Here is a 25,978-nt window from a genome sequence, read left to right on the forward strand (position 1 = left end):
GGACGCGGCGGGGCGGGCCCGAGCGCCGGCCGGGCCCGGGGGGCTCCTGCGTTCAGACCCCGAGGGGAAGGGGGAGCTGCAGGCGCCATGCGGGGCCAGGCGGACACGGCCGCGGCTTTGGAGAGCGCTAGGGCTGGGGGAGACGGTGAGGCGAGCCCGGCTCCTCCGAGCCCCGGCGGTGGCCGGCGCGGGGACGCAGAGCAGCCTCGCGCCGCTCGCCGCCTCCGCACGCACTGAGCGCGGCCCGGGGACGGGGCCTGGGCAGCGCTCCGGCCCGCCCGCTGCCTAACGCGGCTCCGCAGCCGCTGCTGCTGCCGCAAGAAGACCGGAGAGCTCAGAGCGCTTTGCAAAACCAGCTTTATTAGAAAACCCCGCTCCGCAGGCGGGCTGAGCACGGCCTGCTGCAGCCCCGGCGCCCCCGGGGCAGGGGGGCTGGGACCGGGGCAGGGGACAGCTCGGCCACCTCTCCCCCTTCCCGGCTTTTATCAGGTGCTTCTTGCACTACAGGCCCTGTTAAACAGGGAGCCCAAGGGCTGTCTCTGCAGACCAGCACAAAAGCGGCTGGTGAAACTGTCAGCCCGAGCCCGCAGGCAGGGGCTGGGAGGTGCCTCTGCCACCCACGCAGCCCTTGAAGAGCCCAGCTCCATCCCACAGCCACGGCCCCGGGGCTGGTGCCACTGAGGGCTGGCACAGACCCGAGGGACTCGCTGCAAACAGGGTGCCAACAAGGATGAGGCACCCGCCTCTTGCCCCCAGGAGCCTGGGGCAGGGGGGCAGGTATTAGAAGACAGAAGGAGCAGCAGAAAAACAAAACAAAAACAGCTGGGCTCCCATGCTGGCCTTCTGCCCCAAAAGCCCAGCAGCTCCAGTGATAAAGGCTTGGGAATCAACTGGTGGAGGAGCTCTGGGTTTCTGGAGTCTGGGTGCTAATGGATGGTGGGGATGGGTGCTGCAGCTCTTTCCAAATTCCTGCCCTGTGCTCCACACCCACTGTGGCCTCCTCAGCACTTCCCTGCTGCTCTCAGGCCCCGGGCAGCAGAGATGCAGCAGCACAAGCAGGTGGAGCTCTTGCCACATGTGTCAGTACAGGATGGTGGCAGCTGGGCAGAGCCACCACCAGCTGGGCTGGAACACGGCTGAGTTTCAATGTGCCCTGACCACTGAACAGTATTAGCCTGGCAGGGACAAGAGATGCAGCTTTTCCTCAAAATTTACAACTGATGGTGGGCTGGGGAGGCTCTACAACCTCTCTCCACTACTCCAATAAAATTTAGTAAGCAGCAGCTGGATTTCAGTGAGTTTCTCCATGATCTGTGGCAGACTTGAGCAAACTCACCAGGTGGAGTCAGTAACTAGTTCTTTCTACAGAATTCACCATAATCAGCTCTATTCCTCTGCTTGGAACAACCTCCAGTGGCTCTTTCAGACACTGTGCTGCTCTAACACTAACACAAGGCCACCCAGGCCAGGTCTACACAAATGAGAACCACCAGAAGGGATGGGGAGAGCATTTCTTTCTTCCCCAGAAGTAAGGAACTGCAGTGCTGCAGGGCTTTGTCAGAGTTCACTGCAGCTCTGACCTAGGCTTCTTTCTCCAGCTCACATCAATACATGTGATTTCCCCCAGCTTTTGGGTGCCAGGTCACTGCAGGAGAACTAGCAACACATGAGAGGTGCTCAGCACCCACCGCAGAGCACCTAGGCCACACTGCATTTCAAAGTGGAAAAAAGCTGTGAGGGAGCAGCTGAGAACCAAGTGCAGGCAGTTTCCTAGGGCTGTTCTGCAGAATGTGGAGTCCATAGAGGATGAGGCTTCATCAGGTAGAGTGAAAAAAGAGAATTTGAAACAGGTAGCTTTGGAGTTTTGCAACTGTGACTCTACGCAGGTCTGGGGACACTTCCCCAGCATCTCAAGGCAGCGATCAGATGGTGGGGAAGTGCTAGGAACTCTGCCGGCCATCCCATTACGTTACCTTTCAAAGAGTGTTACACGTTATCGCCAGATCTTGACCTAAAAATGTAACAAGCTGTGCCCTTAGCCTGGACACAGCCTCCAACACTGCCTGACTTGCACTGAAGTAGGAACACAGCAAAGAACAGAGGGAAGTCAGGAGCTACCACCCACACCTCCGGAGGACACGTCCTGTAAGCTAACGTTCCAAAATTGAACCACAGGAATCCTCCCTCCCACCCGGGCTGGTCCATGGGGAACCTCCTTTTCTCTCTCGGAGGTGTCAGTGCTTGCTGGAGTACAATGTTTCTTCTTCAGTGTCTGTTTCATCCTGGAATTCGTGGCTCAGGAGGGATTTCTTGGAGCCCGTGGACATCATGCGGATCTCATCCTCGTAGTCGTCGTGGTGCTGGCGGAGGCGGTGGAAGCCGTCCTTGTGCCTGTTGGACTTAATCGAGCAGACACACCAGATGATGCAGGCGGTGAGGACCAGAGCAGACATACTGGCACCTGCCATGGAGAAGACATTGAAATTAATGCTGTGTTCCTCCACTATGGAAGCTCCTGTATTTCCCACTCTATTTCTCCCCTTCCACAGCTGCAGCCACTTCTCCTTGCTTCATTGTAACCCTGCTCCTTCCTCTTAGAGGACAGGACACACACCATGTGAGAGGTGCTTTCAGAGCAGGACTGCACTCTCTCTACCTTCTGGGATCACATCCCAGCGCAGCATCACTGAGTGCCTCTGCAGACAACTCGGTTTCAACTCTGGTCACCTCAGCAACTGCCACCTTGACAGAAAATCTCTTTATGCTCAACCAATACCACACCACTCAGAAACCCTTGGTCAAGGTGCAAGATCTGTAACTCCCAGGTCCACACAAACAGGCTCTCCCCATTCTGACTACCTCAAAGTCCATTCTGGTTCATTTAGATCACTGCAGCGGTCTCTGTTTCCTCCCTTCTTCCTCCCCACCTGCCACCCCAGCAGCACCAGATCCAAGGACTGTTGGACCTGTTTGCAAGAACAAACACAAGGCCAGAAGCAAAAGCAGGATATGCTGGGCTACTTCTCCATGTCTGAGACCAGGCAAGGATCACTGTTAGGATGAATGGGTTGAGGAGGCAAGGCTCAAAGATTTGATGAAGGAAGTCTCACACTACCTGCAACGGTTACAACCAGCTCCCTTCGCAGGCCAAATATCTTGTTATCCATGTCAAACACGATGAATACGGAGCTAGGTGCGTCGTGGCGTACCCAAACCTGCTAAGACACACACGAGAGCTCAGACTATCTCGAGGCTTACAGCTCTGTTAGGTGTCCAGAGAAAAGAGGCATTTGTTAACCAGAATAGGACCAGACAGATGCCAAAAACGAGTACAATGCAGAGAAGAGTTATTGCTCAGAACAACCATCCTGTGCTGGGAAATTCTCTTCTGTCCATTATATCAGGGCAGAAGACAGATACTCTGGGCGTGCAGCCAGCACAAACTTGGCCAAGAAAGGCGAGCTGAAGCGTGAGCATCTAAGGATACGTCTGCATAACAGGGGAAAGAAAAGCTGACAGAGACATTCACGTACCGTGACATGCTTCTGCTGGTACCCATCAGCTACAGCATCGATGTTATGCAAACCAGGAGCCAGGAGCACATGGAAATAGCCTCCCTCTTTAGTAGAGACCTTCAAGCCCTCATTAAAAACAACAGTGGCTTTAGCAATTGGCTTGCCACTCTTGTCCTGCACAAATCCATGGACTCCTTTATGAACCTGAAAGCAAGCAGTTCAAATGGAGCAGTATGACATTTTTGTAAGTAAAACAGGATCTAATCCCTATACCCCGAAATACAACCCATCCTCCACTGCAGGCCTCCTGTAGGAAGAGTACCCACCTCCCTCCTCCCCTCTATCCCACCAGCTTCACTCCTGGCCAGAATTTCTCAGTGCAGACTGTGCCTCACCTCCACGAGCATGCTGAGCAGAGACTTCCTGTGCTCTGCCCACAGGCTGGGGAGCTGTCCTGCGCTTGGGAAATAACAGCAGCTGGTGTAAACTGTGATCTCGGGACAGTGACCAAACGTAACGCTGAAATCCTGCAAAAAACAAAGCCATACTTATGACAAAAGAGGAAGCACCTACTAAACTTTGCAAAGATGCAACTGGAGAAGGGGCAGAGTTTTGCTCAGATAACAGAAAAATATTATCTTAATGCTCATTTAAAGCCAAGCCTGCTGAGTTGGAAAGCCTTGTGTTGTCATGAAGTACCTTCATACTGCCCTGGTGACTGTGCCATTCAGCGCCTCCAGGAATATTTTCATCTGTGAAGGCAAGAACGCAGTTATCAGACAGATCTGCTCCTAGCAGAGTCCACCACAAGCAGCCAGCAGTTAGAGGCTTGTACTAAACATACCTGACTTATTTGGGCAGCCTGGCTGGCCTAAATGCATCAATGGGTGGTTGTTTGCATACACGGATGCCAAATGTTTCAGTGTTTCTTTGTTCTCCACTATAAAGAGAGGGTGTGACACTGAGCACATAGCTGTCACTCACCAATAAAACAGACCCTCATCCCCCACGATCCCATATTGAACAGTTGAACATTGTTTAGTTACACTGAGAAAGCTCACAGGATACAGCTAGGAAACAATGTTTTCCATTTCCATTTCTACAGCATTTCTGCTTTTCCCCTGCCAAAGCCAGTACACACTTTGCTTTTGATACATCCCCTCAGTAATCTGGAAAACCTGAAATCCCTCCCAGAACAGACTGGCATCCGTTGCCTCAATACAAAGGGCTGAAAAGGAAAGGAGGTTACAGAGCATGCTGTGCATGCAAGACCTTGACAGAGCTCATCATACCTGTCTGCGCTGGCTCATCAGATGGGTAAGTGACAAGCAGAGAGCCACCATCCAGTGCAACAGACAGGCTGAAATCCTGCTTCAGTATCAAATTCTCTATGATGGCTTTTGTCTCAGGCTCTCGTGTCCCTGAGTATCGGGAATAATTGCCTGTAAACAAGAACAAGATATAGAAGAGGGAGTTGTAAAGAGCTTCTTCAGCTATTTGAGAAGACAGCAAAAGTTAATACCTGAAATTAAGTCTACTGTATTAGAAGGTTTTTGTTATATCTCAGCAAACTGCACTTAGCAAGTAAAATACCTAGTCCACATTACGTAGTGGCAGCTTCTATTTACTAAGCTATTTACTGTGACAATGCAAAGTGTGCCTCATGCGAGTTTAGTGACACTGAGGAGGACAAACACACATTTTCCAAAGAAAGCACTGGGGATTATCCCAAATGAACCTCCAGCCCAGGAGGGGTGGACACAGTACTCTGATACAGAGCTCTGGATACACAAGGCACTTATGCAGGAACCAGAAGGCATGGAAAGAGAGACCGTTTCCAGGCAGCATGAATAGAGCAATTGGGTGTTGGGAGAAATCAATTAACAGAAAACACATTAAATGTTGTCTGATTGCAGGACTATCCCTAAAGAAGTCTCCTTCCTCTTCTCCTTTGCAAATAAGGGCTAGCAAGTTACCAGCTCTCCTTACAGCTAAATCCTGCAACCAAATGAATGTGACTATGCCTAAGCCCACAGCAGGAAGCAGAAGACATCTACAGCAACTGACATTTCTGTAGGGACACTACACATCAGTTCACTTTACTTGTGAAGTCTGTGTCCAGATCTCTGCCGTGAGCATTGGTCTGGCCTATCTTTGACGTGCAGTCCCTCTCCTGTGCGATCTCACGTCCATCTGGATTCAGGGAAGGTACAATCACAATCCGGGTGCGGTCAATTAGCTATGCAGAAGTAAATAAAGTACAATTAGGATCTCATTTACCTAGATCTCATTCCTAACAACCATTGCGTACACTGATTTCACCAGTCAAGTGTTGTTTTCAGAAAGAACAGTGTTCCTCAGTCAGCAAGGGAGAAACAGAGGGACACTAGCCACCAAATGCATCCCCCAAGGACTCCTTTCCGGTACCCAGGACAGAGAGGTTTTGAGGGGGTTCCCAACGGCCCCCATGGATTTCACAGCACCTTCCTGTTACTCATGGAATTGCTGCAACCCACAATCCAGTGTTAACGAGGCAGATCTCTCCCAGAAAGTATCCTCAGGATATAACTGCGGGGCTCCCGTATGGCTCCCTGCCTTGGCGCCTCACCTTTGTAACCGCAGCGTTCTTCTTGTAGTTCATGCAGAGAAATTCTGCCAATGCCAGGAGCAGCTCTGTACCAACAGGAGCATTTCCATGGATTCCAGCAACAAAGCGGATCTTTGGCTCCTCGGGCTCAGACTGGTTGGGCTTGTTGGAGATTTCGAGGGACCACAGCTGCCGGAACTCCACACTCTGACCCAAACTGCCAAGAGAGCAGAAACTGGAGCTCAGGAACAGAGCTGAGCCCTGGTCTGTCCCCTAGGGAGAAATCCTAGTACAGTGAAGAACTGCTCCTCACCTCTGAGCAGGCAGCAGAGGCAAGTGACACCCAACAGTCAGCTGCATCTTAAATGAAGATTAGCAGTAGTACCAAAACACATTCACTGTGAATGTCAGTTTGAACAGAAGCATCTGCATGAGAATATATCCAGGCCCAGATGCAGAGGGCACCTGATGCGCTGCACATCTGTGTATAGCCAGTCATGTTACTGCCTACGTGGGGGCCAAAGGGCGTTGCGCTACCATCTTTTTCTTATTTCAGGGTGCAGTATATGCAAATATCAAACAATTTCATAAAAGCACCCAGTTTAGAGGACAAGAGCAGAGTTGTGAATGCAAGGAAAGCAGGAACAGAATCAGGGCTAATGCAACTGCAGAGACAATAGAGGCTACAGTTCAGAACGGGAGCCTTGGCACCAGCAGGGACTGCACACGAGCACATTGTGCCTGGTAACTACAAGCAAACAAGGACACAGAGGCTACATTTGTGCCTTCTGAAACCGAGTGCTGCAGGTCACCAAGGAGAGCAGAGGACTAAAGACCGCTGGTCTCCTGCAGGAGGCCAGGGAACCTGACCCAAGAAAACTTAACTCAAACACTATGAATTTAAAATTTGAAGGCAGATAAAACAGAAGGTCATTTGAGATAATCCAAACTTAACTGTTTTTACTGGAGACTGGTTAGCAGGGTAGGTATCAGAAAGGACTTGGCAAAGAGTAAATGGAGACAGAGAGCATGTACTGAGATGCTTGACGGAACTCAGACATCAACATTGGGAATGCCACCAGCTCCAAGCGCCTCTGGAGAGCTGATGGTGCCCAGACTTAGGGCAGTGTATGATGACTCAGGGAAAACAATGTGGATGGTTCCCTAAGTCTATGCAGTCAAATCCTTACACTGGGGCTACTCGGGCATCACAGGTAAGGAAGGGGACAAGCTGCCCATCTCCATGCCATGTGGAGGGGGCTCAGCTCATTCCCCTGCTGCCCTGCTACAGGCTGCTGCTCAGGTGGGAGCCAAGAGCTGCTGTTCCGAGTTCCCACCTGGTGAGATTTGTGATGTGGGGGTAGTTCAGATTGAGGCCGCGGAGGAACTCGGAGAGGTCCTTGTAAGGGCGGTATCGATAAGGAGACACGTCCCCCGACGGGGTTAGCAGCAGGCGCTCCAGGCCGTTCTCAGCAGAGAGATCTTTGATGAGTGTCTCAAACTCCTTCTCATTGGGGTCGCTGGTGTCTGGAGTGTTCAGAACTGGCACTTTCCCCTCCTCCGCTTTGGAGTCTGTCCGTGGAAGGGTGAAGTTGACCTGTACCCCACCTTTGCTGCCAACCTCCACCACCTTAGTTACTGGATCATACCTGTCCAGGGAAAAGAGGGTAGAAGGAAATGTCACAGGTTCCAGGCCCTTCACACCAAGCCATCCCTCTTCCCAACTAAACACCCATATGGAACTGTTGCTGCTCCCCAGCCAAAAGAGCAAGAAGCATGAGAGTAAACAAGGACATTCCAAAGGGACATGGGGCTACCAGGAGGACAGGAGGCAGATCAGAGCTCAGAATGATGCTGGGCTGCTTTTGGCTCTGGCTTTGTGGAGTTACATGGCAGAGAGGGGAACAAATCAGACAGCTGAATCATTTGGCTTCAAAAGGCAACAAGGTCCTGCCAGTTTAGCAGTGACTGCCTGCAAGAGCACTTCCACCGAGGATACTAATTAATAACTCCTTCCCCATGGAAAGACCCCCTCCAAATATAGCAAGGTTTGTATTCTGCAGTGTGCCAGACAAGCAGCCTTTGCTATGAGGGTAGCATCCCTCTGCTACCTCTGCATAGTCCAGAGGGCAGGGGAAACCTCTGTGCCTGTATTTGCTGTCAACAGAAGGAACGGGCCTCTTCCTAACAGGGAAAGTTCAGCATTGCAACAGCTCATTCCTTGTGCCACGGCTATCTCACCCTCGAGCAGATGCTGTGACTGTGTACGTCCCCTGGACCAAGAGGCGCCAATAGTCTCCGTCCTTATAGGTGGTGACCGGGTGGTTGATGTCAGCGACGCTGATGGTGGCGTTGAGAACGCCCCGTCCGTCCGTGGCGTCCAGCACGAATCCGTGGATGCCGCGGTGAACCTGAGCACAGACCCCCAGAGCTGCTCAGTGCCAGCCTGGGACGGTCCCACCATGGGCACCACTGAGCGAGGGCGCTGGCACCGAGACACCGCCAGCTCCCAGCCTGCAAGGCCCGGCGATCCCAGCGGAGCAGCGTGTTCCCAAAGAGTTCAGGTGAAACCTGCTGGCAGCTGGCATGGCCAGAGGTCACTTGATGAGCACAATGAGCAATTGTTTGCCTCGCAGGGCCACCACAGCACTCTGCTCCACACCTTTGTTTGCATGGCCCAGGTGCACAGCACTACTGCCAGGCCCATCTCAGAGCCCCAGGGAACTGCACATAAAGGCCGTTCCAATCTTGGGAAGGCCACAAGACCTGCAAATAAAAAGCCAATTCCTGTACCTCCTGGCTGCTGTTTCCATATGCGTTTTTGGTATGCTGAGAAGGATGGGATGGGGTAAGTCAAGACACATTCTGATTTCTGTTCTGCAAGTACTCACTCTGGCCAGGAATCTCCAGCACTCACTTCAGCCTGCAGATCAGCTTGTTCATTCTGGCCCATCAGTGCTGATCCCAAGGGGCAGCCAACACAACTGCTCGGGGTCACACATCTCACCTGTTTCATGAACTGGAGAAGAGACCTGCGGTTCTGCTCCCAGTATTTTGGCAACTCCTCTGCTTTTGGATATTTCACACAGCCCAACTCAATGGTCACTTCAAAGCAGTTTGTGTTTAAGTAATTCCAGTCTTGCATCCCACCTACAACAGGAATGTAGAAAAAAATTCGATAAGGTCTCCTGAAGGCAATAGTACATAGCTCAAAAAATCAGATAGTAGAGATAGAAGAAATACTGACGACAGCATGCCTTTTATAGCCATAGAGAGAAGGCTTTTACATAAGGCCAGCTTCAGGCTTCAAAGGGATGCCCAAATAGCAGACAAATAACCATCCTTCTTGTAAATGCCTCTCATGCTAATATATTGCTGAAAAGTTTTATGAAACCACTTTTCTGGTAACCATAAACTAGAATATAACCTTTCCCTCAGGAATAACTTAATCTGGGTATGTTATTTAAGAACTTATAAAAGAAACCCAAGTTCCCATAATCTGGGCTTTAAACTGCACAGGTTTAGCTTGGAGGTTAACAACCTGACATTTGAGGCCCATCACTATGAAAGCTGTAGCCGTAAACACTGCACATGCCCTTTACCTGGAACGTTGTACCACTGCGCGCCGTTAGTGATGCCATGTGGGAAGTACTCAGTGGGGTACATGTCCTTGCAAGGGCTTCCTTGATACATCTGTGTATTTTCCTGAAAACGAAGATGCAACACCTGAAGCTGAGTGTCTGCACTCCACCACAACCAGCACTTCTGCTCTAACTCTAGTCACATACTGGGGTTATCAAACACAGAAAATCACATTTGTACAGCTGCAGCACAAGCAGACGCACCCACACCCAAACACAAGGCACTGACATGTTTGCTTTACTCCTGGCCTGTGCACAGCCTTTTCTGCTGCTCTTCAGTGGTAGTAACGCCCTGCTAGGGCAGCATAGAGTGCTCCTCCTGCAGTGCCTGCAAACACAGCACACCAGCCTCTGCTCATGGGACAAGAGCAGGACTTCTCTGCTGTAACCCAAGAAGCCTCCAACACTGGGGACCCACATGGGAGCAGCACCTGCACCTCTACTACTAGCAGCTCAGACAGGTTCTGACAGAATCAGGAGTTTAGCCAGCAGGATGGACTTGTTTTTGCATTAGAGTTACCTTGGAGTAGGACAGTGCCAGCTGCTGAAACACAGCATCATCTGGGGATTTACTGTATATGGCTATTCCTTGTTCATCATCATCAAAGGGGTAGTTAACCACCAGAGAACCTGCAGGGGGAACAAGATTTGACTCGTACCCACACACTTCTCTAGTGTTCCCTCAGCCTAAGAGGGGAAGTTTTTCTTCCTTCACCCCCGCAAAAGAGTGCTAGGAACCAGATCTTGTGTTCCTTAACACTTGGCATTAGATACAGCACTGAATCCAAAAGACAGAAGAGACAATGGAAGTATAGGAAGAGATAAGACCGCACCCATTTGGGAAAGTAAACCCAAGTCACAACACATGAAAGGTTGGGCTTTTACATGCAGGAGAGATGAGGACAAGCTCATGACTATTACTTTCTTGGAGGAAAAAAGGAAGGAATTTCCCAGAACACCCAAGGAGCTCTTGGCCCAACTGCTGCATCCATTTAGCCTTCTGGAGTTTATTATAAGCCCTGGTAGGTTATAACATCTTTAGCTTATTCAGGTGTTCCCTCAGCAAGCTCTACTAGTAGGAGCTCTGCTGCTGGAGAGCTGCCAGCCCCTCTTACCCACACAAGGTATTTCTGTACTACAAAATTTTATGTGCTGGTACAAAGCAACCACCTGCAAGTTACTACAGCTACAAGCCAGCAGACAAACCACCTAGGGAATAAGATGCAATACAGAAACTTAATTTAGATCATGCTAAAAAGGTAATTAAATTACAGCAAATTTCGTAGTTCCACCAGGCAATTCATGGCAGGAAACCCTCAGGATTACATCTCATTCCCTTCACTTTATAAATATTAGGAGCCTCCAACAGCCACAGCACTATCGCATACACAGAACCAGCTGCTGAACAGCTCCACTGCCCCATGTCTCAGCTGACAAGGCCCTAGGCACCCCCAGGGCACGTGGCCCCTTCAGAGAAATGGCCAAGATTATTCCAGCAGCCTGTTCAACACTATATGAAATGTGTTTAGGGACACTGTTTTCATCCTTCTGATCTTTCTTCCAGCAGCATAAACCCCAACCTACTGATAATACATATATTTCACTCTTTTGTGTGTATAGGCCTTTCAGAAATGGTCTCAGCCTGGGGCAAGACCCTGGCTGGATTTGCTCCTGTCATTTCACAGCAGTGACAAGTACACAGAGCTCTCTGTTCACTCCCAGAAACAAAGTGGAAATATCCCTGCAAGCCCCATCCCTCAAATCTCAGCCCAAAGGAAGGAGCCTGCTTCGACTGCCATACCTCCATGCAGGTTTGCCGAGAGGACAAACGGGTAAGTCCTTAACCAGCTCATGACAGCAAGAGTTTCTGGCTGTGGAGGATCTGTCACCTGTACGAACTGATCTGGGAAGTTCCGGTTCAAATCGTAGTTGTTGCTGTTGTTCCTGCCAACGGTGCCTCCTCTGTCTCCTGAAAGTTAAGCACATGTTAAGGCTAGTGCCCTATGCAAGTTCACACTTTAGTGTGGAGATTGTGACCTCTTACTGCACAAAACCCAGGGACCTTTGGCAAAGGAAAACTGCAGAGAGCATAATGGGATTGGCTTTGTATGCCCAGGGACAAGCCCCCATCCTTTGGCAAGGTTGGCTCTGGGCTAGAGCTCTCTGGGAGCCCCTTGAGCAGGTGCTCAGACAGGCTGGTGGGGTCGGCCAAGGTGCTGCTAGCAGAAAGGCAATGAACTGTGGAACAACCCGAGCAGCCAAGTGTCACGACCACAGAAACCTCAGAGTTCACCTTTTCAAACCAGCTGGACAAGTTCTTTGTTAAACCCAAGCAGCTTCGCTCTGCCAATCTGCGATAGCCACGCAGTTTTAAGGACTTCCTTGAAGGATTTTTTTTTTTTTTTTGCCAATGTCAACACCACAATAAAAGTCAGTATTATCCTTGGACAAGCACCCTGCAGACAGCCTGGCTCCCACACCACGTGTTATGAAGAACGCAGACTAAAGCAGAGCAAGTATGAGCTATGTCAGAGGAATGCCATTTTTTTTTCAATAAGCTTGGGAAAGCCACAGACCATGAGGGGACCCAAAGAGGGGCAGCAGACAGAACTGCTGAAGCCCAAAAGCTCTCTGCAGCTGCCTTGGGCATCACTCAACCTTCCACTTTCCAGAGCGCAGGATCCACCTGCTTATCCCAGAGCGCCCAACCAGTCCCTTCCAAGCATCCTTGTGCAGACAGCGCTCCTGCTTGAGCAGGAATTGCAGCTTGCCTCAAAAACAGAGCTCTCATAGCACTGTTCTCAGTGCTAGAAACCCCACAGGCGTTTCAGGATAGACAACATACCTTCCTGGGATTTCTCATAGCCATCAGGATTCATGGACGGCATGATGTGGATGCGTGTGCTCTGGACCAACTCGGTCACTTCAGGATCGGTGCCAAAGTTCTTGCAGAGGTACTCAATGAGGTTCAGGAGCAGCTCTCGCCCCACAACTTCATTCCCATGCATGTTACCAATGTACTTGAACTCGGGCTCACCTGCAGACACAGGGCCACACCAAGGAGCCAGTTATAACCACTGCGTTAAAGCTTGGAGACATCTCACTACCCTGAGTCTGTAGCTCTCAGGCCTTTCTCCAGAGCTACATGGAGACAGAATACACCTCTGGAAGCTTTGGGGCAGCTCTGCCACATCACAGATGAGCTACTCTTCTTCCCTTAAGAAAGGGAAGGACAATAATTTGGGCAGAGGTGAGAACCGAACTCTACAAAGTGGGTCAATCTGAGGCACCTTGGCAGGTGCAGCTCCAGGGACTCTGAACAGGACATCCTAGTGACCAGCAAAGTCTGATCTGTTAGCAGTAGGGAATGACACCAGCAGACCTCTTGGTCTGCTCCCTGCAGGCAGGGACCCTTCCACTCCCACAGCACCAAAAAAGGCAGAAAACCACCACGGGGAAGTCCTTTGGTTCTTCCCTGAATGTGAACACAGAGCTGGGTGTCTCTAGCAATACTCTAAAATTCACCCGAGTACCACCACTGCAGCTGAGTCTTTTGGCAGGAAAGCAGCAGGCAGTATCTCTTCAGAGAGGCCTTTCTGCTCCGCCGCTCAGTCTCCCAAAGCAAAGGTTCTTCTGCTTGCATTTGAACCTCACATGCAGGAATCCCCAGGTTACCTGCTTCATGGATGCCAGGGTTGTCCGATATCTCCATCACGTAGAGCTCCCGCTGCTCCACCGATTTGCCCACAGAGTAGAGGTGGGTTATGTTGGGGTACTCGCTCGCATAGCGCCGTAGGAAGATCTCCATGTCTGGGAAGTGATGGTGACGGAAGTCCACAGGCTGGATCGACTGGTGGACAGAGGTGGGTCTGGGTGACTCTGCCTGCACAGGAGCAGAGGTGATGGTAGAGACAGGAACAGGCGTTGCTGTGAACTGCGTGAGGTTGGGAGCTGGTGCCATCACAGTTGGTTGCAAGGAGAAATCCACTATTGTTGCCTCTCCCTCCTTCACCTCAACGTTCTCCATGGTCACTGGGGTGTAACTGTGCAAAAAGAGCTGGTTTCAGCAGCAGACTCCACAGACTAAAGGGCCGGACCCCCCTGCAGCCTCTCCACCACTCCAGGCTCCTCCCAGTCCAGATGGCCACATGGAAAATTCACCAGCAAACAAACTGTCAGGACCATCCCACTCCCCTGGACCCAGCTGCACTGTTGTCCTTGCTGTTACCGTGGGACAACTTCCTGCTTATGGGAGCAGCACAGGACTGGCCTAGCAGCACGTTACGGCGTATACAGCTGGACAGGAGACACCTCCATGTTTTACAAGGGGACACTACTTCCCTTTCCCCTTCTGCCAGGAAAGGGAGCTGCAGGTTGGTACAAGGAAACAAATTAAAGCAACAGCAACACTGTTCATCCAGCACCCCCATGCCACAGCAGCACGGGGTGTGAGCCCACATGGCTACAGCTCTGAATTCCTAATGCAGTCATTTACTGCTGCAGCTTCCAGCCAAACCCCCTAAATACTTTTGGGGAAGAAAGCAAGTAAAATAACAAAAAGCAAGCAGCAGGGACCCAGGCTACGTGAGACATTACCCCATCACAACTGCGGTCACATTGTAGGTCCCAGGCACAAGCAGTCGGTGGTAGTCGCCGTATCTGCCCGCCGTGATGTTATGAGCGATGCCTGCAACAACGATAGTTGCGTTCTCCAAGCCAGAGCCGGTGACTGCATCCCTGACGAAGCCTTTCACACCAATGTGGACCTGAGGAAAACAGCACAAGGGCCTGGCTGATGTAACTTCAGGGGAACTGTGTCCTTCCCCAGCCGCATGCCAAAACGCAGCAGAGCGGGGCGGCTGCCAGGGAAAGGCAGCCCGTGATTCAGGCAGCACTTGGCCAAACTGCAAGCACAGGTACTTGAGCACACACCCGCCAGGCAAGTTCTCAGAACGGATCTTTCCCTACAAACCTTTCATTTGTTGACACGGGCTCCCAAGGTGGCTCACCTGTGCTGCCAGGTGCGGGAGAGCAGAGCACAGAGAAGCTGTGCTGGTCACATACAAGTACAACCAACCAGGAGTTACATGCCACAGCAGGGAGAAAATGCAGGGAGAGCTGCTTCTGTTCCCAGCCTAAACTGCCACCCACTCAGCACGCACATGGCAGCAGCAATCTGCAAGCCAAGATTTCAGCAGTGGTGCTTGGTGCTTTCGCACACTGCTGGAGAGCATCTGCACCGAGGCCATAGAGGTACTCTGAATTCCTCAGTGAGATCTGTACTTCTCGGTGCCTCTGGGCAACACTGCACCCTAAAATGACCCTCTCATAAGAGCTGAGCTCTGCTATTCTGGAGAATGTAGCAACTGTGGCAGAACCAGAGACGTACAGCCACAGGAGCAGCTGAATACAGTGCTCTGAGCCCGCCGTGGACACGCATGTTTCACAGCTCCTGCCCACCTACACACTCCAGCCCACACTACCTTCTCAATGAAGGCAAGGAGAGAGTCCCGGTTGTTCTCCCACTCCTGCTCAAGCTCGGAGGTTGGTGGATATTTGCAGCAGGACAGCTCCAAGGTGATCTCGAAGCAGTCGGCCCACACGTAGTTGTAATCCTGCATCCCACCTGAGAAAACGAGGCAGAAAAATCAGTGCGAAGACATCCTTCCAAAGGGGGCATGTTCTCCATTCCCTTCAGCATCTCACGAAGATGCTGCCTTAGCTCCAGTGTGAACAGGGAGAAAAGATTAGATCAGATCACTGTGAGAGCTGGAGAGACCCTGAGCTCTGTTTCTCCTGGTAACCAACATACTGGGCCATTCAGATGGAAAAGAACAGTTCCTTCAGCCCTGTCAGCTCAACGCAGCTACGCAGCGCTTGGAATGCACACTGCTTCATTTCACTGTGAAGACATTTTTAAGACACTACGAAATCAGGATGTCAGGGCAAGCACACCAGAGTTTGAGCATGATTGCAACAAAGTCTTCTACTATGTGTTCAAAGCCTCCTGCAGATCTCCTTTAGTTTCTCCTGCAGGAAAAGTTACTCTCCCAAAACAAGCTTTTGCCCCCTGCAGCAAAGCAGACTATCGATTTGGTAGTTTGCACCTTAAATCTACATGCTGGAATCACATTCCAGGTCCACAAAACTGTGATACCAGAAAGTCTTAGGCAAAGTTCAAAGCCTGTAAGACCACATGAGAGATAAGCTTCCCCTTTTACATTCCTTCAGCCTGTTCTGTTTCCACCAACACCTTATCAGAGGGCATTCATTTGCTGATTTTTAGAGCAGCCCTAGCAAAGGCTCTGTGAGAAGACCTTGCACGCAGAACTGCTGCAAGAGGCCTCAGAAATGTTTCCTCCTGATTTGGGAGGGCCGTGACACCTCCCTCACCTCTTAGCACTCCTGTGACCCTCCGACAGCCAGCCCCTGCACGAGGGCAGGACGCAGGCTTATCCACCCACTCCAACGTAGAGTGCCACCTCCTGCAGCTGCACCAACAGCCTTCCACCTAGACTCCGTTTCCTCTTTAAGGCAGCAGGCTCAGTGAATCAGGTCCCTGCAGCATCTGGGGACAGTTTGTTGGCTTCATGTTAAACCAGCCAGACCTCCCTAAGCACCAGAGAACACAAGGTCTGCCGAGCTGTTACCCAGTATTAAGCTTATCTGGTTATCCCTGCCCTTCAGAGAACCCACAGGAAGGGACAAATCAGGAAGGTCACCTTGTTCCAGCAAGTGTCCCGACCCATTTGCTTAAGTTTATGCAAGTGTATGTTTCTCTAGAGGGTATGAGCCATGCAGGGCCTGAATACTCCCCCAGGTATCAGCACTTACAATCTGGGGCTCAGATTTGAGCAAGCTGCTGAAGATGCAAATATTCATCCCTCTAAACAGGTGGGAGCTTTCAAGTGTGAAGAAAACCCACATTCCGAAACAGCACGAGTCTATGCAACAGGTTTCAGAGTCATCCTGACAAATCACACCACATCACCACGGCCAGATGTCACAGCCGTACGAGAGAGTTTTTTCTACCACTACCAGATCATATAGAAAACACAGGTCACACTAAGTTTCATGCACACTGACAGCATCTGCTGGTTTATTCAGCCATAGACAGTTACAGTCCAAGCAGACAGGCATGCCAAGACCTTGGCCGTCACTTCCCAGATGGCTCCAGCCCAACCTACATAGCAGCCACGGGGACCACAGCACAGAGGAGGCTCAGGCAATGGGCAGCCCCAGGATCTCTGCTGGAGAGCAGCTCTCCAGGTCCCTCCAGGGTCAGCTGGGGAAGTCAAAGTAGCTCTCAGGGGCCCATCAGTGAGGAAATGGCTACGTATTTGCCCTAGCTACAGCTCCCTGCTGAAACCAGGTGCCACAACCAAACTTCAGAAGGAAGCAGAAGACAGACTTGCAAAGTGTCCTGCCACCAGCCTGCAGGATCCCGCCAGGCGAGTCTAAGACACCCACACCTTGTACTCATGCTTCGTTTTGCCTGCCAAAGTGCTAAATTAGTGCTATGCTAATAAACTTCCTTTGCTTTGTCTGAGCAGCCTCCTAATCATTCACAATCTGCTTCACAAAAGAGAGGGCACTGGCTGATTAACAGATCAAGAGCCAGACAGAGGCAAATGCACTACCTGCATTTGCAAAGGCTGTTTCAATGCACAGCCAGGAAAAGGTAGCAGCACTTCACCAAGCAGTGGAGTCTTCCTATAAGTGTGGTGGCTGTCACGGGTCCTAAAAGGATCAAAAAAAAAATCCCACTCAGGTAAAACAAAAATTGGTTACAGCATCAGCTAGGGTAGAGAAGAACAGATCCCTGGAAAGACATGAGGGATGGTATTAGAGCAAACATGTCCCAGGTCTTCTCAGTACTTTTGGGAACCTGCTGCTGAGCAAACACGAAGCTTTTATTGTAATAAATCAGATGTCACTTTTACCAAGAACACTACAGCCTGCACTGAGGGATAAGAATAGGGACCAAAGGAGAAAAGGAACCTCCCTGTGGACGACAAGCAACAGAAAAAAACGTGTCTGAGGACTCAGTCCAAAAGGTTGGAGGGACAAGGCCTGTGAATCCACTACATCCTCAGCATTATTTGGCTCCTGCTCCCAGACTCAAGAGTAGCCCATGGCAGGCTGCTCTCTCCAGCAAACACCATGCAGAGGGAAGCAGTTTGCCAGCCTGTAACCATCTGTTCATAGCAGGAAGCTGAAGCATTTGAAAACATCCATACGCAAACCAGAGCCATTATGAAGCATATTTAGTGCTTCATCTGCCATTCGAGTAAATTTAGGACAGATGCTTACCCATAATAGAGCAGCAACAGACTAAATTAGAGCTTGCTACATCAATTTTGGTAAAACTGCCTCTTCAAGAAAGTAATTCAGTGCATGATGGAAATTTTGCATTGTATGTGCTGCACATATTCAGCCTTCACATGGCCCCACTGCAGAGCAGGACAGTTATTTTTATAGCACATGGAATGGCATGTTTTCCCAAATGCCATCTGTGTTTTCCCAAATGCCTCTCTCAGCTACGTAGACAAAGGAGGTAGGCAGAGACCTGTGCACGACCTCACTTTAGCAGAGAGGGAAAAGCACACCTGGAGAGTGCCTATAACCTGCTAACCTGCCCGGCTGCTATTTGGGGTGTTCTGCTGCATTCATCACAACCCTTTTTATCAGGAAAGGTCTCTGAGCCCACACTTTGCAAAGCTGGAATCGTCAAGCCCACTTCACCAGTGAGGAAAGCAAAGCAACACAAACAGCTTACAGGCACAGCGAGCGAGTCCCGACCAGCTGGCAGCCGGTCACAAAAGTGCTCTCTTTCCCTCTAGCTATGAGGTCAGTCCCTACGCGAGAGGCGGATATAATATCCACATTCCAGTTACCGGTGCAGGAGCCTGGGCAGCAGCCACCCCCTCACTTCTCCACGCTCGCTCCTCCTGGGCAGAAGGGGCCTCCCTGGCTCTGTCCTGCTCCCAGGCATCAGCCCAGGCCTCTCGCAGCACCAGGGCTGTGGGGCTGCTGCTGCCCGGCTCCCTGCCGCATACGGGAGCACACAGCCCCCTAAACCCAGGCCCAGAGACCTGCATGCCTTAAACACGCTGCAGGTCAGAAGCAGCCTTTCAGGCCAGGCTGGAAGATCTTCATTTCAAACTGTATTATGCAGGAGCCTCTCTAAGTGCAAACCTCACCGGAGCAGACATTAGGAGATAAGGGACCTCCCGCAGCAAAGTCGCAGCACGGAAATGGTCCTGTCCGCTCTGCAAAGAGCAGGTGGCAAAAACAAGCTAGGATGGGATTAGGCAGACAGTAGGAGTCACTTATTCTGTGGACAGAACTGATTGCTCACACTGCTCTCATGCTCCGAGACACTGGCAGCAGAAGTTGCAGCCCGTTAGTGGCAATGAGGCCTGAGCCTCCAGCTCCAGCAGCTGAGCCACAGCCCAGCAGCACACGCACAGGCTCCGCACGCCCGCATCCCATCCGGAAGGGCCTGCAGAAACGCCTCGAGAACGCGGGTGTGAGGTTTAATTTGGTGAGAAAAATACCTTTTTGGAAGGGACTGTAGACATGAAATGCTCTCTTGAATATTATACTGACCCCAGTTCCTGAATTGGGGTCTTTATGGAATGAAGACAAGCATGACCACCCCAGAGATAAGAACCAGGCAATTTGCCTTTAAATCTCATGGACTCTTCAGCCTGCCTTGAGTCACACTGCTTTAAGCATTAGCTGGATCTTGCATCAGCCCAAACCTCCAGCTATTTTCTTGATCTAAACCAGTCGTTCAATAGTTAAAAGCCCCAGAGATTAAAAAGGAAGGAAAAGTAAGCGTGTGTATCACAGAGATAGCTTCAAAACGTGTCCGCAGCCATAGACACGCTTATCTATAGTGGTTGGAATGCAGAAGCCAAATTCAGCAGCATGGCAGAGCGCCATATATTTCTGTACACACTTGACCTTCAAAATTACTCCAATGGTTTGTACTTGCCACCTCAGTTGGACACATGCAAAAGGTTGTTTGCAAACGCAAATGAAAAAGCTAATGAGAACTGGCACCACCATAAACCCAAACCGGCAACTCCAGGTCAGTGAATCCCGCAGCATTTAACTTTCCAGTATGTCTGATTTCACACGATAAAATGTGGCAGGAAAATTCCCACCTGTTGAGACATTATGTTCTCATTTCTTTGTTTTTCCTGGCTTTAAGCGCCTGGGAGCCTGCAGTCTTTCCTGGCACGGCTTGCTATGCAGGCTGCAAACACATGCCCTGCACTTTTCACAGATCCTTGTGCTCTGGACAAGGGCTCGGTACCCCCAGATTGCTCCTCCGGCGGTGCTCGTACTTCCCCATCCTCATTCCACCACACACTTAAATCCTGGAGCCGCTGAGCAGAGGCTGCTGGTTGGAGCACACGCTGGACTGCTCTGAGCAGTCCTTGGCACCAGGCTGAACAGAGCAAATGACTCAATATAGCCCTGCTGCGTTTCTGCCACTTTGTCACACACTGCATACAACTGGCTCTCCTTCCTCTGCTCTTCATCCCCTAATAAACATGAACACCTAAAACCCCAGGGTGACAGAGTAACTTCATAGAAATGTCTTATGCAGCAACTCTATGTGAGTTACAACTTAGAGGACAAACAGTTCAGGTACTCATGGCTTCCATCTGCCAAGCTGTAGCAGCACTTCATTTGAGAGCTGGTTCAATCTGCTGCTGCCGTCAGGGCATCTAGGGCCAGGCTGCAAATTCTCTTTCTTCAGGTCCCTGCAATCCCTCTGAGTTCCCCACAGCCACCAGCAGTGAGCCAGGCCCTGTGACTTGGCACAGCCAAGGGGGTTGTTTCCATGGGGCCCGAGAGTCAGTGTCTCTAATGGGCAGATTTTAAAGCACGCCAAGGGCAGTGCAGAGCAGGACGCTCCTCAGCTCACACCTTGTCACCTCCCGTGCCAGGAGGAGCAGCCAAACCTCTGCTCTGCTGCTTCACAAAACAAAGGCAGCCCCAAAGGGGGTCAGTGCAGGTGTCACCAGCAAGCTGCCCCATCCAGGGCTCCGGCTGCCTAAGTGCTTCACAGCACAGCAGGAGGTCAAAGATGTTAAGTCCTAGTGAAAACGCTGCTCGCTGCAATGCCAGGAGGACACAAGCCAAAAGCTCAAGCACAACCTCCCCAGTTCACTAAAAGGGCAGAAAACCTGAGCGCTCCAGGGAACAAACCCATTGATCAGACGACTGCGAGCAGCAGCTGCCACCAGGGCAGCACAGCCCATCCAGGATATCCTGTTCAGCCGTAAGCACGTTCGCAAGATTACAGAGACCTCCCTCGCGCTGGGCTTTCCCAGCAACAGCGAACCTTGAGCTGGTAGAGCCCAGCATGCGTGAGCTCGAGAGGGTGGAGGGAAGGGGACAGCTGCTACAGAAGAAGGCAAAAACCACATCTTGTTTGAACAGAGAAATCCGCAGGAATGATTCAGCTACCACTAAAATAAAGACTTCCTCCTCCGGCACAGGGGTGACGTATTCAGTTCCAGTAGCAGGTCACTCTCCTCTCCGAGATACGTGGAATCAGGGTTAATATATGACTCAACACTGAATCCCATGTTCTGGAGACACCATCTTTTGGGGATTTGTTGAGCTCTAAGCTATTAAGCATAAACCATGCTGGATGTCACTGTTTGCTCAGCACTTCTGCCACTGCTCTTCAGCTCTGGCAGAGCAAAGCAGTCCAGACACGCAACTTCCTGGGATCAATTATGCAAGATTCTCGTCTTGGGCTCATGGCAGAAGTTACTATACTGTCTGGTGAGTTCCCGGTTGTACAACACCCACTGGGGGGACTTGCAAATGGTGTAATTTATTCTAATGAGAAAGCTGAGATTGCTTTCTGCTAGCCTATAAAATCCTCTCTATGAGCATCCAACACAACATCACAAAAACTCATCACCAAAACTGTTATTTAAATCCCATTTTAAGCAAAACAGACAGAGAAAGCGTCCTCTACTGTGGTTGAGCCAGACTATCCATGTCAGCAGAACAGCACCAGGAGATCATTTGCTTATATTCAGATCACCTCTGTAATGCAGCTTCCTACTGGAGAAGATTGGAGATTTCCTAGAGGCCTTGGCAGCTGCATTTTTGGACCCCTTCTACATCCAGCTGCACTGGTGGATAGGAACAGATCCTGCTTGGTTATCATCCTCTGTACAGGGCTAGTAGGACACTAGTTCATAGGAATCTCCCTATCTACTTCCATAAGGATCAGCTAGGTTAGTTCCGACCATGAATTTAAACCATTTTACATAGTTGTAGAGGGGGCTATTTTAAAACCCTTTAGCAAAACTACAAGTTTTTTTTTTTTTTTTTTTAAATGAAAGTACAGAATAATGCTTCAAAATAACATTTGGATTTCCAACACTTTAACAATAGTTCCTCCTCCTGTGTCTTCATTAAAATTTAGTAACTGTCTTGAGACCTACAGCAATGCATTTGGCAAATAAAGCCTATTGCACACAGGATAACTCTCCAAGTTTGCTGGAATCTATTTGCTCCCTACAGACCCAAACATATGCTCTCAGAACATATTCAAAGCTAAAAATGTAACTTTACCTACCACCTCTTTTTCACGGTGATTATCACCGCTGTTTTAGATGTCATTTCTCAGGGGGAAGCAGCAAATATTTCTGTAAGGCACATGACACTAACAGAGCTTGAGAAATTCAGCAGTGTATCTTACCTTCCACATCGTACCACTGGGCACCATTTGTGATGCCATCTTGGAAAGTCTCTCCTTCCTCGCCTGGGCAATTTGGGGTGCCAGTTTTCATTATAGGATGATTTGATGCATAAGCTTTGGCCAAGTATCTGAAAACTTCATCATCCGCCGATTTACTGTAGACTCCTGTGGGCTTATGTGTGGGAGAGTCATCGTAGGGATAGCTTGCAACCACTGAGCCACCATGAAGATTGCCAGAGAGCAGAAACCTGGAGTGGGAAGGGGGAAAGAAAAGAGCCGTATTGGAGCAGGAGAACATCATGAGGCAGCCAGTTACAGCCACCCAACCAGTTACTCCACCACTTCCCTACCCAAAGCATTCCCAGCAGCCTCCAAAGTCTATTTGGGATCAGCCAGGCAGAACGTGGCCGCTCAGGATAGTATTCTGTTCAGCAATACAATTATTTTAAAAGAGGAAGTGATCAGACATTCCCTGACAGCACCATGTGGGCAGAGCTACTGTCAGGTCATAACTCCAGCGAGGTTACACGAGCAGAGAGGCCGTCATCCTGCACTGGGCAGGCTTCTATTTGACAAAAGGATAAACGCCCTTTTGAGACATATCCCCTCTAATTAAAACCAGCCCTTAACACAGCAAACGGGACTGTGAGACGATCAGAACAGCATCCAAATGGGACAAGTGGAAGTAAGCTTTTTTTTTTTTTTCCAACAAATCCATTCTCAAGACTGGTTTATTCACTTCCGAATTTGACATCTGCCATTACTGGACATGAAACAAGTTTCTTGCTTCAGTTTAAGACAGAACCCTTCAACTCTATCACAGACAAATAGTGCCCTGCACATAAACAACATACGCAGTTCTTGGTCAGGCTTTGGGCGATGCTTGAGCTGCACTGCATGACTGACTGGCATAAATAAGACCTGAACGAGTGAAAGAGCTGTTAAAATTCCAAGCTTGAGCACGCAACAGCCCAGCATGCCTCTATCACACTTGATTTTCATCACAGGCAGCCACAAGCTTCCCAATAAATCTTTAAAGACTAATGTCTCTACTTTTCCTCTTCTCACCAAATACAGCACTAGGAAAAAATACTAACTTAATTACTTCTCCTTCAGACAAATGTGATTTAGATCCTAGGCAGACCTAACGTGACTGATACCTTTGCCTTATCTGAAATACAGCACAGGAGGTGTGTTATGCCCACTAGCAATTCTGAGAGCAAACAGCTCTGTTTACCCATTCATTTTTGTACCAGTGATTACATTAGTACAACAATTATAACAGCATTAACTGGTGCTGCCAGGCAGAGGGATGCACAAAGCACCATATTCTTCCTGCTTCAGCCTGGCTCACAAAAAGAAATCCCACCTCAAACGTTTGCTAAAAAAGAGCAATGTGCTTTCAAAATAACATTAAGAACATGCGTAATTTTCCTTAACCCATTTTGAGTTTGACCAAATCTATGGGATCCATACCACAAACTGCTGTCTCCGGGTTGCTCTAGAGGAGTTTTTAGAAGACACAAACCACTGGTGCAGCCTGTGCAGGTCTTCTAGAGCAATCAGCCCTCTGGGCAGCTCGACCCACGAAGTTTTAATACAGGTAATTCCTCAAACTTTGTCCGCTCAGACAGAGCAGACATTACATGCTGTGAGCTTGTGTATTGCTTAGATTCAGCCCAGAGCCCCACAGTCCACCTGGGTCAGTCATCCCAGCAGTTTCTTTCTCCCCTGTTTTGGGGACATTCTGTTTCAGTGCACTGCTCACACCTGAGCAGAGCCTGCATTCTGCCTGTTTTACACCTGCCTTTGTGCTTTGGATGTTCTATGTTTTCTCTAAGGAAGAAGGCAGATACAGAAACGGTCTCTTCTGGATTTGCTCTGGTTGCACTGCAGGGCTGCAAGCCAGAACTGCACTTTGTGGGCAACTGTCTCCCCTCCTGGGCTATTCTGCTCCATCATGGACTGCCACCATTTCCCCCCTTCCCTGGTTAGCCGAAGACAAAAATGGGCTCTGCAGGCTCAGCCTGGACACGCTCACACAGCAGGCCGGGGGGCTGCAGGAGCAGGACTTGCCTTCAGCCCCTTGCCAGTCTCACAGTTGGACTCAATGATCTCAAAGGTTTTTTCCATAGATTCCATGATTTGGAAATGCTGCTGCTGAGAGCAGTGTTGCTAAATCCAGGGAATTTGACATGCAACACAAAGATGGGGAGGGGGAAAAAGCCCTGCTCTGTGCGACTCTTGACAGGCCTCTGCTGACACGTGGGTCAGAGGCTAAACTCCCATTTTAACCACCTGACAGCTCATGGTGAAAGCGCTACGGGTCCTAAGAGGTCCACACATGAAGCAGACAAGGGAGGGCCCCAAGTCTGCAGCCAGAGACTCCCAGGGAAGGGAGGCCCAAAAGCAGCTCGGGAGACAAGGAGCACCCAGGCCCGTGCAGGGAGGTGCTGCTCATCCACGTCACACCAACCACCGCAAAGAGCGGCCCAGAGGGACCCGAGCAGAGCAGGGATGAAGAAGATGGGAGAAAGGGGCTCTTCCCACACCAGGCCGGCCAGGAAGCGCTGGGAAAAGGGCAGGCGAGGCCTGCGGGGCGGCGAGGGGGCCGCACTCACTTGTTGCGCTGCATCCAGGCGATGAGCGCGCGCACCTCGGGCACGGCGCCCAGGTCGGGCTGCGCCGCGCCGAACTGGTCCGGGAAGCTGCGGTTGAGGTCGCGGCCGCGGCTGTTCTCGCGGCCGCCCGTCGCGCCGCCGCCGCAGTCGCCCTCGCGGGCGCGCTCGAAGCCGTCGGGGTTGAGGCTGGGCAGCAGGTAGAGGTCGGTGCTGTTGAGCAGGCGGCCGAGGCGCGCGTCGCCGCCGGCCCAGCCGCGCACCAGCTCCTGCGCGAGGCGCAGCAGCAGCGGCCGCGCCAGCGGCTCGTCGCCGTGCATGTTGCCCACGAGCTTCACCTGCGGGCGGCCCGGCAGCGGGGCGCCGCCGGCCTCCTCGCCCTCCCGCTCCGGCGGCAGCCCGGCCGTGAGGCGCAGCACCCACAGCGGCCGCCCCTCCACCGAGTCGCCGATGCTGAAGAGCCGCGCCAGGCCCGGCGGCGCCGCGGCCGCCACGGCGCGCAGCGCCTCGCCCAGCTCGGCCGAGTGCAGGTAGCGCAGCGCCTCGGCGGGCGCCGCCGCCGCCTCCGCCTTCTTGATGTGGACGGCGCGCGCCGGGCCCAGCAGCAGCGCGCACAGCAGCACGAGGGCCGGCAGCGGCCGCCGCGCCGCGCTCGCCATGGCCCCGCCGCGCGCCCGGCCTCCGCCGCACCGCGGCGCCCCGCCGGGCCCCGCAGGGAGGGGCGGTGCCCGCCCCCCCACCAATGAGAGGCGGCCGCGGGGGAGGAGCCGCTGGGGAGAGGCGGTGAGCGGCCAATGGGAGGCAGAGGCGGCGCGGCGTCACGAGGGGGCGTGGCGCGGCCCGGAGCTGCGGCGCCCCCTGCAGGCCGCGCC

The 25,978-nt window shown here is 51.3% G+C and overlaps 1 protein-coding gene across 1 annotated transcript; it reads right to left on the reverse strand.

The window, feature by feature from the left end:
• Nucleotides 1–1,853: 1,853 nt before the first annotated feature.
• CPD (carboxypeptidase D) lies at nucleotides 1,854–25,765 on the reverse strand. Its single transcript, XM_010224207.2, has 21 exons — nucleotides 25,110–25,765; nucleotides 22,489–22,736; nucleotides 15,227–15,369; nucleotides 14,340–14,509; nucleotides 13,419–13,786; nucleotides 12,589–12,780; nucleotides 11,545–11,712; nucleotides 10,264–10,373; nucleotides 9,705–9,807; nucleotides 9,110–9,252; nucleotides 8,344–8,513; nucleotides 7,440–7,751; nucleotides 6,124–6,319; nucleotides 5,619–5,754; nucleotides 4,808–4,957; nucleotides 4,360–4,455; nucleotides 4,215–4,267; nucleotides 3,911–4,042; nucleotides 3,534–3,719; nucleotides 3,116–3,215; nucleotides 1,854–2,461 (listed from the first exon to the last, which is right to left on the reverse strand). The coding sequence occupies exons 1-21, from the start codon at nucleotides 25,763–25,765 to the stop codon at nucleotides 2,235–2,237; spliced, it is 4,059 nt and encodes a 1,352-aa protein (XP_010222509.2). The 3' UTR covers nucleotides 1,854–2,234.
• Nucleotides 25,766–25,978: the final 213 nt, after the last annotated feature.

This window comes from Tinamus guttatus, unplaced genomic scaffold (genome assembly GCF_059628265.1).
Source record: "Tinamus guttatus ecotype Peru unplaced genomic scaffold, ASM5962826v1 Tinamus_guttatus_pri_ptg000480l, whole genome shotgun sequence".
NCBI classification, from domain to species: Eukaryota; Metazoa; Chordata; class Aves; order Tinamiformes; family Tinamidae; genus Tinamus; species Tinamus guttatus.

Coding starts and splice junctions, on each gene's coding strand:
- CPD (XM_010224207.2), bottom strand. CDS start 25,765: ATGGCGAGCGCGGCGCGGCGGCCGCTGCCGGCCCTCGTGCTGCTGTGC. Junction 4,958..5,618: donor TCTGGACACAGACTTCACAA/GTAAAGTGAACT, acceptor TCTTGTTTACAG/GCAATTATTCCCGATACTCA. Junction 4,268..4,359: donor AGGCTGCCCAAATAAGTCAG/GTATGTTTAGTA, acceptor TTGCCTTCACAG/ATGAAAATATTCCTGGAGGC.